This window comes from Lepisosteus platostomus, chromosome 8 (genome assembly GCF_059453375.1).
Source record: "Lepisosteus platostomus isolate fLepPlt1 chromosome 8, fLepPlt1.hap1, whole genome shotgun sequence".
NCBI lineage: Eukaryota > Metazoa > Chordata > Actinopteri > Semionotiformes > Lepisosteidae > Lepisosteus > Lepisosteus platostomus.
The window spans coordinates 29,140,281-29,159,410 of record NC_142618.1 but is presented as its reverse complement, the minus strand read 5'-3'; the positions used below and the strand labels follow the sequence as shown (position 1 = coordinate 29,159,410).

General features: G+C 36.4%; 1 protein-coding gene across 2 annotated transcripts in view; it reads right to left on the bottom strand.

Moving 5' to 3' along the window:
* Positions 1-19,130, bottom strand: part of agap3 (ArfGAP with GTPase domain, ankyrin repeat and PH domain 3) — a 281,531-nt gene that overhangs the window by 52,597 nt on the left and 209,804 nt on the right. For both annotated transcript variants that reach the window (XM_088643061.1, XM_088643059.1), the window contains exon 12: positions 9,363-9,536. In XM_088643061.1, coding sequence (XP_088499187.1) covers positions 9,363-9,536 — 174 coding nt within the window. The remainder of the gene's footprint in view (positions 1-9,362; positions 9,537-19,130) is intronic.

Sequence of the window (19,130 nt, the reverse complement as noted above, 5' to 3'; positions counted from 1 at the left end):
TAATGTGAAGAAAATAATGTGTTATTCGAGCCAATTTATTTATAATCTTTTCTACACATTATTCATAAGACAGACTGTCCATATTGCCTTATACAGTTACAGGCTTTTCACCTATTAAACCACTGCCTGGATAAATAATGTGACAGTTATGTTGTACATAACACATAAAGTGACAGAAAATTAGCAGCAAGCATAAAGTAACCAAACCTCAGAACTTTCAAAACTTTGGATGAAAGAGCCCAAATTTGACGAGGAAGATGACAGTAAAAGGAGCTGTGGTGATGGCTGTTAATGTCAAGTTTACAATAAAATAAAGAAAGGTGAAAACAATAATCTAAATCACTTGTAACAAAGGTAACAGCATCTTCCCGGAACATGAAAAATCTGACTGATGAAGTTTATTAATATCAATGTTCCAGAATTGTTTTATGGAGGAACATTTATGACATCACAACTATTCTCACATTTTATTACATAAAAAATAGTAATGCAGTAGATTAGTGCTAATTCTTTGATAATACAGTAGCATAGGTGATTTTAAGTTAAACTATATATCACTGTCCTAAATAAATGGAATTACTGAATTTATAATCCATAGACTACTGTACACTTTCTGTTACGTAAAAAAAAAATCTTTCAGTTACACAAGACGTTTTAAAAATTAGAGGGGACTATTCAGTTCATCTTATTTAGTTTGGTTGCTTGTAGCTAACTGATGTGAGGATCTTATTTATCTATTTATGCAGAATTTTACCAAAGGCAAATAATGAAAAAAGGGTGCTTTGCATTCTGTTGTGGTAATTCAACTGCCATGCCAGTAAACCCTATTTATGAACTGGAAAAAAGCATAAGGCGTTAAGTCTTTACTGCTATGGTAAAACAGATGGAGTCGATATGAATTACTCCCCTGATGTACTGAATACAGGTATATGACCTAAATGCCATTATCTCTGAATTATTCAGTGCATTTAGTGTATGTTCAATATTTGGGTATTAAGTCAAACGTGTAAGTTATTGATAAAGAGATTTATGGTTTTATGCTTACTAACTCGGCCAAAAGTATAGGCAGTACTGTCATTAAAAGAAAGAATGTACAATAAGAAAGTGCACAAAGCTATGATGAATATCTACAAGATGAAAATGAAAACAAGTTCAAGACAATGAAGAGCCAAAAGTTCATTTTTTCAGATTTCACCATTAGCTGTGTTGATTTGATTGATTTAACAGAATGCAATCTGTGCTTGAAAGAGTTTTTGAATGTTAAGATGTAAGGTTGGTTTAATTAACAAATCAGAGAAAAATACAACACTGAAAAAAGTGTAATGTTTACATAATACAATAAATATTCACTACACAGTGCTCTATATAAACTAAAAGAGACATGTCTGGAGCCTAGCATTTCAATAGCCAACTAGCATGAACGCTGCCAACTTACATCTTCTTGCTTTTAGAAAGAAATGAAATCTTGGTCCTAAGCAACTGCAAAATGAGCTTCTTTGTTACATTCCAGCTAGTACCTAATAAAATACTGTTCTGAGCCTGAGCCATTTAACACTGCTTTTTAATCAGCTCACTACATACTACACTGTATAGTGGAATAGGTATCTTGAGATCTTTGCCTTAGGCTGACCTGTGATTACATTACATTATAATACAGCAGGCTGATTAGAGTATAAACAGGTTTTGTGATGAAGAATGCTAACAAAGAGGGGGCTGTAACTTTAACACATCTCAGGCAGACAGATAAAGATATTCCACTTGGAGTAATTCAAGAGGCACCGGATGCAGAGCTGAATAATTCTGCGCCCTCGGCACTGTACCAAATTTATCCTCAATCAAATCCTTCATTACAATTAATAGCAAAATTAGAAACAATCACAGACTCCCCTTATTATCATCAATTAGAGCACGGTAATCAAGCCTTGATCCTGCGTTGCTGCTCTCTCACCACTAAATGTCAAATTTCATTAGAAACCAGCAACAAAATCAAAATCCCTGGCATTTAAACTGTGATACAGGATATAAAGCACCCTCTCCATTCATACCAAATGCACCATCAATGCCTGTAAATACAGAAATTAACGATTAATAAAATGTACAGCAAGAATTTATTTTATTCAAATTCACATTTTTTCAAATCCATGACAAACCCTGTGACATTGTTAAAATTGATAACATTCATTTTAAACATACTGTAAAATACCTTTCATATTAATAAAAAGCCCAACAATTTGGAGATGAGTGGAAAATGAAGAAACCAAATAAGAACAGAATTTCATTTCAAGAGAATGTCGTTTTGAAGTACTTGAGAACTTAACTGAACTCAATTTCCTTTTGCTTCTGAGCTTCCAAATCTGCAATACAGCATCTTTTGTGTGGCATTCTTGCTGCTGAGCCTTTTTAATTATTTTGTCCAAGATTAAAACTGGTTAAACTAAATCTGATGTATTTTTTCTCCATTTGAAACACACTGATTGATTTTTCTTCTTTTTTGGACCCGTGGCATTTAAATTAAGTAGTGAAGATAGTCAGATAAAAAAATATTGAGAATATCAGAACATAAAAATGGTTACAAACAAGAGGAGTCTACCTGGCCCATCTAATCCATTTGGTTTTTAGCATCTAATTGTTTAAAAAAGTAATTTAGAATCCTATCCAGTCACTTCTTGAATGAAGCTAGGAGTACCAGTATCAAGAACATGGCTGGGTAGCATGTTCTAGATTTCCATAGCCTTTTGTGTAAAAAAGTGCCTCACTTTCCCAGTTTCTCTTATGTTCTAATATACTCCAATGGGTCTACTATATTCCAATTGACTCCAGTGTAGGCCACTACAGTTGACCTAAAGGATGAATATTTTCACATCCCATCTGCCCAAGACACAGATAGTATATTTGATTTGTTTTCCAGGACAAGGCCTCTTCAGTTATACTGACCTTCCAGAAAACATGTACACTCTTCCTTTTATTTTTTGGGTTTTCCAAGGGGATGGTAGCTGCCCTGAATTACCTAGATGACACACTACTCTGTGAACTGTCCTGAGAGGTGGCTGCACTGCACACAACTTTAGTCAGACCACTTAGTCAGCTCTGTCCCTTAAGGCATCTAGTGACAGACAAAGGAGATCACACGTCTAATTCTCTAGGAGTTTCATTCTTATCACATGGCTTTCATTTCAGTGTGGGAAGGAAAGAGACTCTTATGCTGCTGGACCCAATGGTGGCTACTGCTTCAGCCCTGCAGGTGCAGAAGCCTGCCTCAAATGTGTGTCAGACACCGAAGGAGGTAGTGAAATGCTCTTAGGCTGGACAGTTTGGTCCTTTAAAAAATGGATATTTTGTGTACTGTATGTGGATGGTATTGCTTCTTTCAATCTTAGCTCGCCTTAGATAATGAGACAATTATACCATAGTAAAATCAGAGCTGAAAAAAAGGAAAAGTTATCTCGCATGATTCAAGAACATTATATTAAACCCAGGGTGTGACAGACACCACCAGATTTATATGTATCTTATTATGAACCTCAAATGATGGTGGAAGCCCATAATCTTACTATGTCTTGTAAATTCTTCTAATGTGGTGTTGGATATTGTGAGTGATAGTCCTTGATTCAAACACTGGCTTAGGGGAATGTCCTACTCTGACAGCACTTTATAATAATAATAATAATAATAATAATAATAATAATAATAATAATAATCATAATCATAATAATAATAATAGCTTACACTTAAATAGTGTTTTTCTGGATACTCCACTCAAAGAGCTTTACAGGTAATGCGGACTCCTCTCTACCACCACCAATGTGCAGCATCCACCTGGATAATGTGACAGCAGCCATAGTGCACCAGAACGCTCACCACACATCAGCTATTAGTGGGGAGGAGAACAGAGTAATGAAGCCAATTCTAGATGGGGATTATTAGGAGGCCATGATTGGTAAGGGCCAATGGGAAATTTGGCCAGGACACCGGGGTTACACCCATACTCTTTTCGAGGGAATTTTAATGACCACAGAGAGTCAGGACCTTGGTTTTTTCGTCTCATCTGAAGGATAGCACAGTGCTAAAGATGTTACAGTATAGTGTCCCCGTCGACTATGTAAGTTATAATTACATCTTGTGGGATATGGCTTAGAATGCTCCCATTAAGAAGGAGCAATGTACTGTACCATAATATACAGTGCCTTGCGAAAGTATTCGGCCCCCTTGAACTTTTCAACCTTTTGCCACATTTCAGGCTTCAAACATAAAGATATAAATTTTTTATTTTATGTGAAGAATCACCAACAAGTCGGACACAATTGTGAAGTGGAACGAAATCTATTGGATTTTTGAAACTTTTTTAACTAATAAAAAAATGAAAAGTGGGGCGTGCAACATTATTTGGCCCCCTTGCGTTAATACTTTGTAGAGCCACCTTTTGCTGCGATTACAGCTGCAAGTCGCTTGGGGTATGTCTCTATCAGTTTTGCACATCGAGAGACTGAAATTCTTGCCCATTCTTCCTTGCAAAACAGCTCGAGCTCAGTGAGGTTGGATGGAGAGCGTTTGTGAACAGCAGTTTTCAGCTCTTTCCACAGATTCTCGATTGGATTCAGGTCTGGACTTTGACTTGGCCATTCAAACACCTGGATACGTTTATTTGTGAACCATTCCTTTGTAGATTTTGCTGTATGTTTGGGATCATTGTCTTGTTGGAAGATAAATCTCCGTCCCAGTTTCAGGTCTTTTGCAGACTCCAACAGGTTTTCATCCAGAATGGTCCTGTATTTGGCTGCATCCATCTTCCCCTCAATTTTAACCATCTTCCCTGTCCCTGCTGAAGAAAAGCAGGCCCAAACCATGATGCTGCCACCACCATGTTTGACAGTGGGGATGGTGTGTTGAGGGTGATGAGCTGTGTTGCTTTTACGCCAAACATATCGTTTTGCATTGTGGCCAAAAAGTTCGATTTTGGTTTCATCTGACCAGAGCACCTTCTTCCACATGTTTGGGGTGTCTCCCAGGTGGCTTGTGGCAAACTTTAGACGAGACTTTTTATGGATATCTTTGAGAAATGGCTTTCTTCTTGCCACTCTTCCATAAAGGCCAGATTTGTGCAGTGTAAGACCTATGGACAGACTCTCCCACCTCAGCTGTAGTTCTCTGCAGTTCATCCAGAGTGATCATGGGCCTCTTGGCTGCATCTCTGATCAGTCTTCTCCTTGTCTGAGCTGAAAGTTTAGAGGGACGGCCAGGTCTTGGTAGATTTGCAGTGGTCTGATACTCCTTCCATTTCAAGATGATCGCTTGCACAGTGCTCCTTGGGATGTTTGAAGATTGGGAAATCTTTTTGTATCCAAATCCGGCTTTAAACTTCTCCACAACAGTATTACGGACCTGCCTGGTGTGTTCCTTGGTCTTCATGATGCTCTCTGCGCTTTCAACAGAACCTTGAGACTATCACAGAGCAGGTGCATTTATACAGAGACTTGATTACACACAGGTGGATTCTATTTATCACCATCAGTCATTTAGGACAACATTGGATCATTCAGAGATCCTCGCTGAACTTCTGGAGTGAGTTTGCTGCACTGAAAGTAAAGGGGCCGAATAATTTTGCACGCCCCACTTTTCATTTTTTTATTAGTTAAAAAAGTTTCAAAAATCCAATAGATTTCGTTCCACTTCACAATTGTGTCCCACTTGTTGGTGATTCTTCACATAAAATAAAAAATGTATATCTTTATGTTTGAAGCCTGAAATGTGGCAAAAGGTTGAAAAGTTCAAGGGGGCCGAATACTTTCGCAAGGCACTGTAAATACCAGCAATACAAGCGGCCCTGTTGAGCTTTTAAAGAAGACAAATGTTAATACTTGTAGGAGTCTCAACTTAGGTTTGAAAGCATCAGAGATGGAGGACAGAGAAGGTCCATTATCCTAAAGTTTATGATGCTGTCACTGATGTAAGTGACTTAGTGTTACGGTGTGACAGGATAACATGCTGTTTCAACATCATGAAAAAATATATCTAGAAAGTGAAGTAAACATCTTTTCTAAAGTGCATGTTAGCCATGAAAGCATAAGGTATACCTTTTTTTTTGGAAATTCACAATTTTTCTACCCTAGTATGTTCCCATGATAAGACTGAAGTGAGTGCTTAACCTATGTTAAAAAATTACTGGAACTTTTCCATGTTAAGGGTATTTTTTATGATTTCCTATAGTCAGGCAATTTTGCAGCTGCCTTTCATTCAAAATGCAGTGATGGTATTTCAGTATAATGTTGTGATGTAAACTGCTAATCCATTCTATTCATTTATTCAGATCTGCTTCACGAAATTTATAAAAAATGTAAGCAAGGTTTTAAAAGCATACATTTCACATGCAGGTAACATTTACTTGTTCATACTGGGTCTAATTAAATATAATCCAATAAAGAAAACAGTACTAAAACTCATACAACCACAACCCCCAACAAATTATCTCTGTATCTGTGATTTCTTACATCTGATACAAAGATGCATATTTTTATAGTTTATAAATTCAGTATTATAAACCACAAACTCCTTCTTCTTCTTTACCTAAATAACAAATTAAACAAGCTAATTTACTGTTCTTTTCCAGTTTTCCCACCAAGAGAGCAACCAATTTACTACTGAATTGTGTTAGAAAAAGATAACATAACTTTGGGTTTGCATATCCTGTTAATACCAACTGGTAAACAGCTGATGCTTTTCACCATGACTCCCATTACTAGCATAAGAATGATGAGGGCAACACCACCTCTGCTGATACACATACTGCCAGGGCCAGTTAGAGAGTAGTGAGTCCTCATCTGTCCATAACAGAATTAGCATCTGTTGTAAGATGAATGGACCCCTCACAAGCAACACCGCAACGGTAAGACACCCTTACATGTCATTGCTGTGTGACAAGCTGATAATACCCTAGTCCATTAGCTTGTCTAAATTGTGACTCTGTGCTTAGGGAATCCAGGTCATAGCTCAGAAGTGAACCACTGATGCCTACACTACAAGGACTTAACCTGAGTTACAATTAAGTGCCTGTACTGGATGAATGGTTTAAGAATATCAGATTTTTTTCTTAACTTCCGACTCTCCGCTTTCACACTTGCGATCTTAATGAATGAAAATCAGTTATTCTTTTGTCTGCCTGGGTCTTGGGTACAACCATAGTAATAGTCACTAAATCTTTTTGATACAGCAGCTATATAATGATTGAGAGACTTAAAAATAGTTTCGTTCATATTATGAAGGAAGAAGCTACATCTTTAATGGGACAATAGGCAGAGTCAAGGTCTGGACTTGTAAACGGAAGTTTAAATCCCAAATGTAGCACTCTGTACCCCTGATCAAGGTACAGTATTTAAAAAAAAAAAGCTGATTGAATAGGTATAGATGTGTGTTGCAATAGTAGCAATAGAACAAACATTTTCTTTAAAACCTTGCATTTTAAAACACAAAATAAACAATTCCTTCTAAGTCCTCCAGCAAAAAGTCACTGCTGTGCAAAAAAAAGGAAAAGCTAGTATACATATCAGGGTGACTTACCTAGTAGTTAAAGACAAGTATACATACTGTATCAGGGGGGTTAAACAGCTTACAACAAGATCATACACGATACATGATACTCTTTACAGGAGAGTTAATTTGAAACCTTCTCTTAGTTGTCAAAAAAACACAACCACACAAGACATTACTTTAAGCGGAAGCAAACTGTAAGAAAAGATCACTCTGCAAAGTGGGGACCCTTGATTCGGTCTTCACACGGCTGTTTTTCAAGTTCAGAAACAAGCCGTCTCACTTCAGGCTCCAGTCCTTTGTGGGCACTCACTTTTGTTCAGGCACGGGGAGCCATGGGCACATACCTACAGCGCTCTTACCCTGCGCAGACACGTATACCCACACCGCCACCCAAAAAGGAACCCAGCGAGAGTGCTAACTATCTGAGTAATTCTCTTTCAGTAGGGAGCTGATGGGAGTTGGGGAGGGGGGATGATGGAGCCGCTGCCTCAGCCTTCGTGAAATTGATAGTTTTTCACAGTTACAAATGAGAGCCTCTGTCGTCTGCGGAACTGCGGGCTGCGCGGTCGGACTCCGGCAATGATCATAAAGAGCACTCTTTAAACTGCGAAAGCCCCTGGGACCTAACGGGGAAGGGGGAGGGGGAGGGAGCACAGTGCTAATGAGAACTACAAGGGGGCAAACATGCATGGAAATGACTGTTATTCTGTTGATGTGCATTTAAATGCTTTTTTACTGCCAACCACAAAGAGACTGAAATAACTGGTGATGAATGTCGCCAGAAAAGCATTTATTTTCCAATTCGGGGAGAAGTGGTCACGCTCTGCAAATGTATTATTTTAATTCACTCAACTGCACTGAAACGATGGAGGGAGAAGGGCAAAATGACTGTAGCGCAAATAACCTTTAATCTCAAATGGCAAACTATTCCCTTCCTTATGTGGTAATTGTGCATATCTAATAATAACAACCATCGTCATCTTCATCATAGTGGTCATAATACTGTAGCTGCTTCATCCTTGCCAGTGTAATATCCATTTCTAATTCTCTGATAAATCTGTTTCTTATTTATTAGTAAAATAATATTACCGAGAGTTAATATTATTTTACCTTCTTGTAAGGTAGCTTCTTAGATATTTTTAACCCTACAGAAATATACAAACATTCTTAGGCATACAGCATATACACACAAGTATGTCATTCTGGTTTTAAACTTTTGAAAGGCTGACTCCAGAGCAGGAAAGTCACTATGTCTGTAATTCCTCAGATATAAAATATTGCAACTGCTGATGGCTCTTGAATTATACCAATGAACTGGTGGTTACAGTCACGATGTCTAGAAAAAGCTGCCTTATATCTAGAACTTTACATTTGCAGATGTAATCAAAGTTCTTTTTAGCATATATATTTTTCCCACTCTCTTAATTGCTGTAATGTCCTTGCTTCTAGTGTGAAGACTAGAAACAGTCAAAGTGCTCAATCTTGGGTCTCACACTGCTCAGATTATTGATAATCTTTCTGGTAGTGGGAAGCATCAACAAATAGTTTTGACAATTAAACAGATTATGAATAAAAAAGTTAAAGCACTGTCAAATTTATTTTAAAAGCTGAGAAAAAAAATCACACCTTGAAAGCACAAGTTTAAGAGGAGGAAAACTGTACAAAAAAGGGCACTGTAGGGAGGAGGTGATAAAGTCAATAAAAGATTAAAATAAAACTAAAATGCAATTGTCAGTGATAAAAATGGTCTAAAAAGAGGAACACGAAAAACAAATAATAACAAAAATGAGGCATGAAGAGATGACTAAGGTGGCACTGATGGCAAACACATATCTTACCAGCCCCGGTGCTGACACTGGTATTGATGATGGCCTCATTCCATTGGTCAGCACTAGACACAGAGAAAGAGCGCTGGTGCATTCCATCGGGCTTGGAGCTGAAGGCCACCAGGTTGATCCCACTGACTGAGCGCTCAGACTGCAGGGACCCGCTGCTGTTGGAGTGAGGGGCACCTGGGAGAAAGAGGAGAAACAAGAGTGACCACGAGACAGATCTCTATTCCATTCACCCAGACTGAACATCTTGTTCTGAAAAACAAAACGCCTCCACGTCTTTTATAGAACGTTTCCATCAATAACAGAAAAAAAATGACTCAAGTGATAATGCATTCCTTTTTAAAGATAGTCTAACCTCCATGAAAACCTCCATTAAAAAGAAATATTAATTCACCGCATACACAGCAATGTCATTGAACCATTTAAAAAAAACAGTATATTTCCTGGGGAGAAGGGGATAGTTAAACTAAAATTAACCTTAAATTAATCTATTTTAAAATACAAATAAAATCTGCATCAAAAACCTGCATCACACTGTACCTTTCAAAACCAGTCTTGATTCATTAGATCATTAAACAATAAATAACATAACATTACAATGTGTAATATTTTCTCTGTTGCTATGTTTGACTCATTTGGAAGTCATACTCAAACTAAACTAAACAGAAATGGCTCTAATCTCCAATTAATTATATTCCATGTTAAGGCAAATACAATAAAGCCTTTTGCGATTTATGTTTTAAATTGCAACCGTGATCATGTAAATGTAACTGCATTTGATAAAATCAATAGACAACATGAACAAAATAAGATGTTTCAATAGGCCTGCATATTATAAGGCAAGTCTCTGAATTGGTTTTGGTAAAAAAACAAAATGAGCAGACACAGTACAAGATAAGCCTGATGGAGTAAACAAGCAAAACAAAGTGTATGCTGTATAGTGTGTGGCATATCCAAGTTGGGAGATGAAGTTGGCATTTTTAACTGTTGGATGGTTTTCATCAGTTCTGCATGGGCTCCCTCCCTCCCTGATCCTGCGTCTTTCTGTATTACAATGCTGCCACTGCCTTTTTCATGTTCATCTTCCTCACTACATGTGTAAACCCTTACTCTGACTCTGTGTCTAATTAGCCCTTAATTAACAAGATACACTCCGAACGGTAATTATCTTGCCTCAGCCCTCTGACTGGCACATCCATCTCTCCCAGCATCTACTAACAGACTCGATGTTTCCCAATCAGCAGCGCCATGGACACTTTACACCCTGCTGCCTTCCCAACCCTTATTAATTCATTTAACGCACACGAAACCCCTCACTCCTCTTTCTGTGAAAAGGCTTACAGTTCTCGAGAACATTTCCACCTTTATTCCATTATGATATGGAACGAACTGTACACAAAGCATATTCATCACAACAGACATACTTGATTCAGTACTCTGCTCCTTAGCAAAGAAGAAATGACAGTCCTCATTCCTGTTTCAATTTGAGAATATGCCAAAACGAGCCAGATTCTATGCTTCACTTCTTAACTGTGCATTAATTATGTATGTTCAAATGAATCAAACTTCGAATCTCTTCACTAGGGCCTAAATTGATATAAGGTCAGATCAATAGCAGGATCACTAATAGATAAAACAATTATATTGATTGTCCATTACATTATTTTGAAAATATATGGTGGTATTAAGAATAATGTGTTAAAAAAAGTCAATAGAAAATTATAAATGAGAATCATTATAATTGATGCAATGATCAATAATACAAGGTTATTATTAATTGGAAATTATTTGAAAACATGCACTTTAAATCTAACTAGGCTTAAAACTGACAGCATTTCACAGTAATCATCAATCCTTACAAATCAAGTAATCGTTTGCAATTATGAGACATGCAAGTCGATGATCACTTCCTTAGACATATACTGTAAGTCTTTTTGTTTTTGTAAATGCCCTTATGAGTTCACTATTTGCAGTATTCCCTAAAATTAAGGGTGTGACTCTACTGTTCCCAGTCTCTCTAATTACACAGAGGGGTGCACTCATGATTCCTGGCTAAAACGGTAACATACCAACAATCATTTCTGATGATTAAACAACTGTTCTGGTCACATACAGTCACACTGTTCTAATTTTATATCCCACCTTCTATGTGTTATTTAGAAAACTGCAGGATATTCAGGGAATATGCTTATGTTTATAAACTTGATTTTTCATAAAGCAAAACCAAAAATATTACTGATGGCTTAAGTTGTTTTCCATGTGTTTCACAATGACTTGTAAATTCCCAACAAAACTTGAATGCATCTAAATGTAAATTAAGCAGAGGCTGATCTTCCATAAGTGTACCTTAAAGATAAGTGTACCCATGTCCTTCTTTACTTTTTTAACAAAATATTCTAAGCATGGCCCTACTTCAACAATTATTATCCAAAGGAAATCAATCTGATTGTTGCAGGTTAAGAAAGAATCGTCCCTCTTAATTATTAGTGAAAAATTTTAAACACTCTTCACATACTACTACAATAAATATAGCTACTACCTGTAGAATATAAATTTACATATTTCGGCAAAATATTCATGCCTAAAATAACATTACACTAGGTATAATATTATTAATACTTAAATGTTATGCTTAATTTAAAAAGATGCATAATGAAAGTATCATTTTAATATAACATATCAAAAAGACTTTTACTAGAATGTTAATCTCTTGTTCAAAAAGGCAGATATTCTCCTAGGGCATTATTATTATAGACCACTTTATAACAAAAGAGAGTAATTAACAGTAATTTCAGTTGGATGAAATCCAAGATTTAATAGTGTTTATTTAGGTATTAATTGCAGCACTGTTTTGTTACTGTATTTTATTTATCTAGCTCAATATAAAAGAAAAACCCATAGAAGCCATGTAAGTTTAGCTTTCACCGTCTTTGACAGAGGTATAAATAATAAAAAAAATAAAACATTAAAAATGAAATTATTTTCATGGTGCGGACAACCCAATTAAAATACATTGTTGTGCAACCAGACATTTGCCCAAGTAAAAAAAAAAACATTTTCATTTGAATGAGTTACTGTATACATATTGTCTTTATCAGTGTATACTGTACTTTATCTGAAATGGCATTCACTCTTGTTAAGATAATGCTTCCTACCCATTACCACGAGTAATAAGTGTATCAAATTCGAGTAATTATGTCTAATTAGTATCAGTAATTATCCTGTTGGGCCAGAGAAAATTAATCTTTCGATTCCCATCGGGGGACTTGCTCTAAAACAGTGAGGGAGGCAGACGTGCCAGGCTGCCACGCTGGGAAAGCTCTCTGTAAATCAACGCTCCCGAATCAGAGCTCTCCGCTACAGCCCCACACTCACACGCAGGGGGAGCAGCTCACTTTCTCTGGAAGAAAGAATGGCATCCAATACAAGTCTTAAAGTTTGAAGAAAGAAAATAACTTGAAGGATCCAGCAGTGACGTGTGTGTCACTATTAATTATTATCCATCATTTTAAATACCCAGTAAACCCTTAAACCAAAAGACAAAACAAAGCACATTTTCACTAACTGCTAATTCAACTGTACCTCTTTAGGTAAAATGCAGAATTACTGACCATATTCAAGTGAAATCTAAACTGCTCTGCAGTGAATAATATATCATTTTAACTAAAAAAAATGTTCATAAGGCGACTGGACCCTTCAGCAAACTATTGTCCAGACAAGCAGGATGGGCCCAATTTTCTTGTTACCTGACCATTAAATCCCTAGATGTATCCTTCAGTTATGAAAACAAAAATCTTAATTTGATATAACAGACAATCCTAACCATGACATGACAACCACCTCACACACAGTTCTCTCCCCCAGACACCACTACAAATGAGAAGGATCAAACTTTAGGCATTTAAACGAATGTTAAAAAAACAACACATTTTGCTCTTAAAATTAGAATTAAACACGGTTCATTAGTAACAATAAGGATGAAGAGAAACTCCTTATAATGATTAAGAAACCTGACATTTCTTGACAAACTGTTTTTTTTCCACAAGTTTGATTGTCATGAATGACACCCGTGATAAAAAAGTCAGATTATGTTTTTAAGAACAGCCCACTTTGCGCAACGGTTATTATCTGATCAATCTTAATAAATAAATTAGTTTGTTTCTTTTTGAATCCCAGAAAGACAACATCAAAACTGGATGTTGTATTCCCAATGCTTTGAGCAAATAAAATAATACTTATCTTCAGGCCTAAACTTTTTTTTTCTTTGGGCCTGCTTTATCTTGAAACCGATACTTACTGTAGGTTGACTACCAGTACTTTCTTAGATTTTGCATTTAACCTGCCTGCAATTGTAATTAATGTCAGAATTATGGCCATTCTTAATTTAATGTTCTGAATAAAATTGTATAGGATGCTGTAATTAAGGTTTATCTCATAGATTGTACATTTTAAATATTACTACTGTTAATTATTTCTAATTCCAACCTATCTCTTCTTTAGTCAAATCCCTCTTTGATTTCACCGTTTCCAGTGTTTAAGTTACAGTAAAGCTTTATTTATATACTAGAAATTGGCTACACTATTTTTGGATTATTATTTAAATAAATCAGCTATTTAAAAGTTAATACTTTATTTTTATCCTGAAAGTGTACTGTACGTTACTGGAGAAAACAAATGCAAAATTAATTTGATAATTCTGGCAACGTTAAGTGGAGTATTTATATCAAAATTTATTTATATCAAAAAGTGCTGGATCTGGTTGGTAAATTTTTGGATGTGCTGAGAAATTGGTCCTTTTTTAATGTCGTAGAAATTAAACAATATAAAAGATTTTAATAATTAGATGCCACATGGGGTTTCACTAACCCCAATATGAAATTACCGGAATGTAGTGACACTATCCTTTTTACCATTCTTTACATACCAAACTACAGACAGAATCTAAAAGGTAGATGTTTTGGACCCAGATGTACAGTATCACATTTTCTTTTACTTAAGGGTGCCATTTTATTGCTTAATTATTGAACTGACTCTCTAACAACCTCAGAGATATGGTGAGCTTTCCAATGGACTAATGTTTCCAGTGAACCAATTTTTACTGGCAAACTGGTTGCCTTACTAGGGCAGAAAAGTTCTCATGCTTGCTTTACCAATCATTAGGTCTTTTATGATGGAGAGATCGGAGAACAAAGGTTTTTTTAAATAACAAAATAAATGATGGCATACTGTAAAAATAATCCAACACTAAATGCTAACAGGAGCTCATTATGACCTTTTATTCCATTAAGCATTGACCTCGAGAATAATGAATGTGCCATCATTTTCAAGTGTACACTGTTATTTACTCTGTACAATACTGTAAACAACCTACATTAAGACTTCTTACAACAAACTACTACATGTATAATTTTTATTTCATACACTGAGAACAGTATCTTCTTTTTAGTTATAATAGTATTTTGACTTGCCTTATCATATGCTGGAGAAATAATTAGCTATTAGCAACAATCTTTTACTCTACCGATAATACATTTAATTTTCGACAAGGTGCATTGAAAGTCAATAACTGAGCAAAAAATGCAGTGTTTTGTCTTTGTTTTAACAAATAGCTACAAATTATTCATTCATTCAACCTGCTTCAATAAGTCACCAAATCTGGGGAGGGTCACATTTGAACTTTTTAAAACAAAATGCCCTAGCAATAGTTCTCTTGCAAACAAGACTAGAAACCATTTTTAAAAAAGGCAGTCTGAAGTCATTCATAATAAACTTTCAACAGGAAAATAAATTAAAAGGCAATAGCACCAATTTTTATATTACCAAAGTGACATTTTTGAAAGCTATTTCACAGAACTGTGCAACTGTGAAGGAGTTCAAAATACAGCAATCATCACAAATTTCCCCCTGTTTGCAAATCATTAAAGCAGAGACTCTGGTGTCAAAAAAATAATGTAATTCATTTTTTATACAAATGTTAAAAATGTACAGTCGTTTGGAAAGCACTGGAACTGAGGAGTAAACTAGACAGCACTTCTTCCGCAATGCAGAGAGAGAGGCAACATGCACACAACATTCAGAGGAACACACTCGATCAGTTAGGAAGGGAAGGATGGGAATCATCATACCACCACCATGAAAACTCCATGATAAATGCAGTTCTTGTTCTCATAATGGGAACAAAATGCTCATTTCTAACATTTAATGAACACCATTAAAATGGAACAGCAGCAAATTTGTTTACCAGTTGGGTTGCTTCATTAATACATATATTTGTTTAGATATGTAAAATATACCTCATATAGCTTGTGCTCTTTTGTCATTCAATTTTCCAGGTTTAAAAGTACTTTTGAATCTTTGAATTGTTTTTAAAAGAGGTTAAAAACAAGAATCTCAGAGATATTACCATGCTTCAAAGTCCCTCACATATTGACAAAACAATGATTAATCCTGCAATTCCTCACACCTTCAGGTGTACAATGTGGACCCACAACCAGTCAGGAACAAAGAATCTCAAGTGCCTAGTGGTGGAATCAGTAAATGATGAAAAAGAAAGTGCAAAGTGAATGACGTGGGAACTAACAGCAAGTTGGCTCCATTTACTCTGTACAGTATGTGTATAGAAGGTGTATATTGTTAACGGAGCAATGTAAGGGAGTAAAGGCCTCGATGTATTTGATTAGGGATGTATTTGCTTTTCATTTATATTTCAAACTGCAAGCAATGCACACATCGGTTGCTGACTTTCTTTGCTAAAAAGGTATTGCAGATCTTGCATTTGGAATGCCATTTATCAAGTCTCGAACCTCTTCATTAGTTTACATTTGTAAAAAATGCGTAAAGCAACATGGCATGCCAACACTATGAATTTGACACTTTTTCTTTGTATACTTCTTTCTGGTTGGCTTACATAAAACAGAATAATTAATGAAAGTAGCTTTTATTCAGCAGTGAATACAAATGTGACGACAGTGTCACATATAAGATTATTTCAACTTCTCTTAACGACGCCCATGGTAGATAATGCACTGCATCAACATCACTTACATCACTGAAAATAAAACCAGATTCGTCACTGTTAATAAAGCCACATGCAAATCTTATTCAAAGCAACCAATAATAGACATTGAGCCCATGCCTGGCGTCAAGTTCAAGATGGTGATGATCACAGCACAGCACAGAGCTGCAGAGCCATATTGTAGACATTGAGCCTTGCTCAGTGGGTTTAGAAGGGGACTGAACGCTGGACCTTGGACAAGTGCCACACTCTGACCTCCAGAACCATACAGTTCCTGAAGCTATAAGATAGAAGATCACTTTAATGGCCATATACAATTCTTTGTATATGCATTGGGAATTTGTCTTTTTCGCATACCCCAACTTGCTCTCCCTGAGACCCACAGGCACACAGACAGGGAGAGAAGCTTGGGGTCAGAGTGCAAGGTCAGCCATTTATACAGTGCCCCCGGAGCAGCCTTGCTTAGGTGCCCAACGGAGTAGGATTCTTCTGCCAACCACAGGATTTGAACCGGCAACCTTTCCACCTTTATTACTGAATGATTAAGATGTGGGTAAAAATGTAAAATAAAAAACACATACATGTCATACATGTAGAGCTGCAAGATTAAAGGATGATAAGTCTTCCCCTCCGGCTTGGCCTTTTCAAAAGGCAGGTTGTAATCTATGATGAATCTCTCTCTGCCTCCATTTTTTAATGCTTAAATATTTTGTACATTTCCAGTGAAAAATAAGCAAAAGCTCAAAAAGTGTTTCAAATAACTAGCAACATGCAGCATAGCATCCTTCTCCTTCGGCAGGAGGAAAAAAAACTGCCCTGACTGCTTTTGATATTCCACAATCATCTCAGATCGTAATTGTCAAATTTGATGCTAATGATTAATGAATTAAACATGGATCCATCAATTAGTCCTCAGAGAATAATTCTGCATAAAAGAGCAGATAATGTAATTACAGTAAGTGAAATAATCAGATGTTAACATCAGTGTACCGCTGTCTGACTTTATCATCTTTTACATGCCACTTTTATCAATTGAACGGATGTGCAGAGTGCTTATGAAGTCGGCATGCACAATTTAATACTGCTGGGCTAGGCAGCAACAGAGCGCAAAAGGTTTCCTGTTTTTTTATGAGACACAATTGTGTAGGTTGTTTATATTAATCTAATGCACTCCAGGATTGTACACATTGATACATTAACACACTTGTGCAATTGTGTTTTACATAAAACAGCAATAGGATACAAAGAGCTCCTCAAAGCAAAAGAAAGTGCCATGAATGAAAGACACTTTTTTTTCTAAATATTCTAGTAAGCGGTCTTTTAACACTATGTTAAAAGCATACGGTGAAGTATTGCAGATTGTGCAATTGTCATAATATACACCATGTAACATATGTTTAAGGTTTGTAGAATGGATTGTTTTATCTGCTTAGCAGAAAAGCATTAGTGAACAAAATAAACATTTTAACACAAATAAAAACATATACAGTACGTCTGCTTTCTCCTAAAGATTTAAAATCTGTCTACAGAAATTGGGATTAAAAAAATGTGAAAAAAATCTGTATTATGGAATGATTTCTACCATTTTTAATAAATATATTAGAAGGGGGCTCTTGCTAAAACACTTAAAATTGAAACCTAAAAACTATATTTTAAATGAAATATATTTTAAAAATCCAAAACTGTTTCCAGATATCCGTTTCTCACATTTAATTTTAAAACTTTAAAACACATGAAGAAATAGGAGAAACAAGTGACTGTTTCTTACATTCTTCTGAGGAAAATGAACAATCTCTCTTAAACCTTCTTATAAGGACGATGGCACGGAATGCCAAAACCCACAGAAAATAAGCATCTTCAAGATGCTTGCAAAAAGGGACAAAAAGCAACTTCTCCCCCACCACTAGGTTTTCTACCTCCAAACCAACAACCATTTCAAAAACCTCTAGGCATGGCAATAAACATTAGTAACTGGAGCAAAACATAAATAATATACAACAAAAGAGAAGTATTAAAAAAACGGCACAAATATACAATCCCTGCACAAATGTGGGTTTTTTTGTATCTGGAAGAACGGAAAAAAAGCTCTTCTGGAGGCTCAGCTGAGGCAGCAAGGGGGACACAGGAGATTTTTTCGTCAGGAGTTGATGAGGCGTGACGCTGCCTGACCCCTCCATCGAGTTGTTGCTATTATGTACAAGTGGGGGGATAATGAAGCATTAATGCTAATGTGGTGCTCACATCATCGGAGGCTGCTGCGTGTAATCCGCGACCCCAGTGCCACCGGGAGTCTGCGAGACTCTATAAAACACATCAGGTCGTTCTGCTGAAGAGTCACGAGCTGTGTAATAATATAGAGAGCTCAGCCAGTGCAAGGTCAGGCTTTACCACCACAGCAAAGCATTTTACAGTACAGGGCAAAGAACCCCAAGTCACTGCAAGCAACTGGAGCTCAAAGCCTCTCTCATGTGCCGCTGATCAAAACTGATGGGGGTCATTAATACTTTGATATAATGTATCTGTCATCAGTGACACAACTGAATGCACGTTAACAGGATAATAATATTTAAAATCTGCCAGGGAAGACTTGTCAGAAGAATTAAATAAGGACTCCGACAGACGTGCACTGTCTTACACACACACACATTCACCCTCAGACACATCGTCTCTCTCTCTCGCTACTTTTTCTTCTCTTGCTCATGGAAAGCTTTTTAGATCTTGGGAGCCAATGAATGAAGACAGGGCCACTCTTCTCA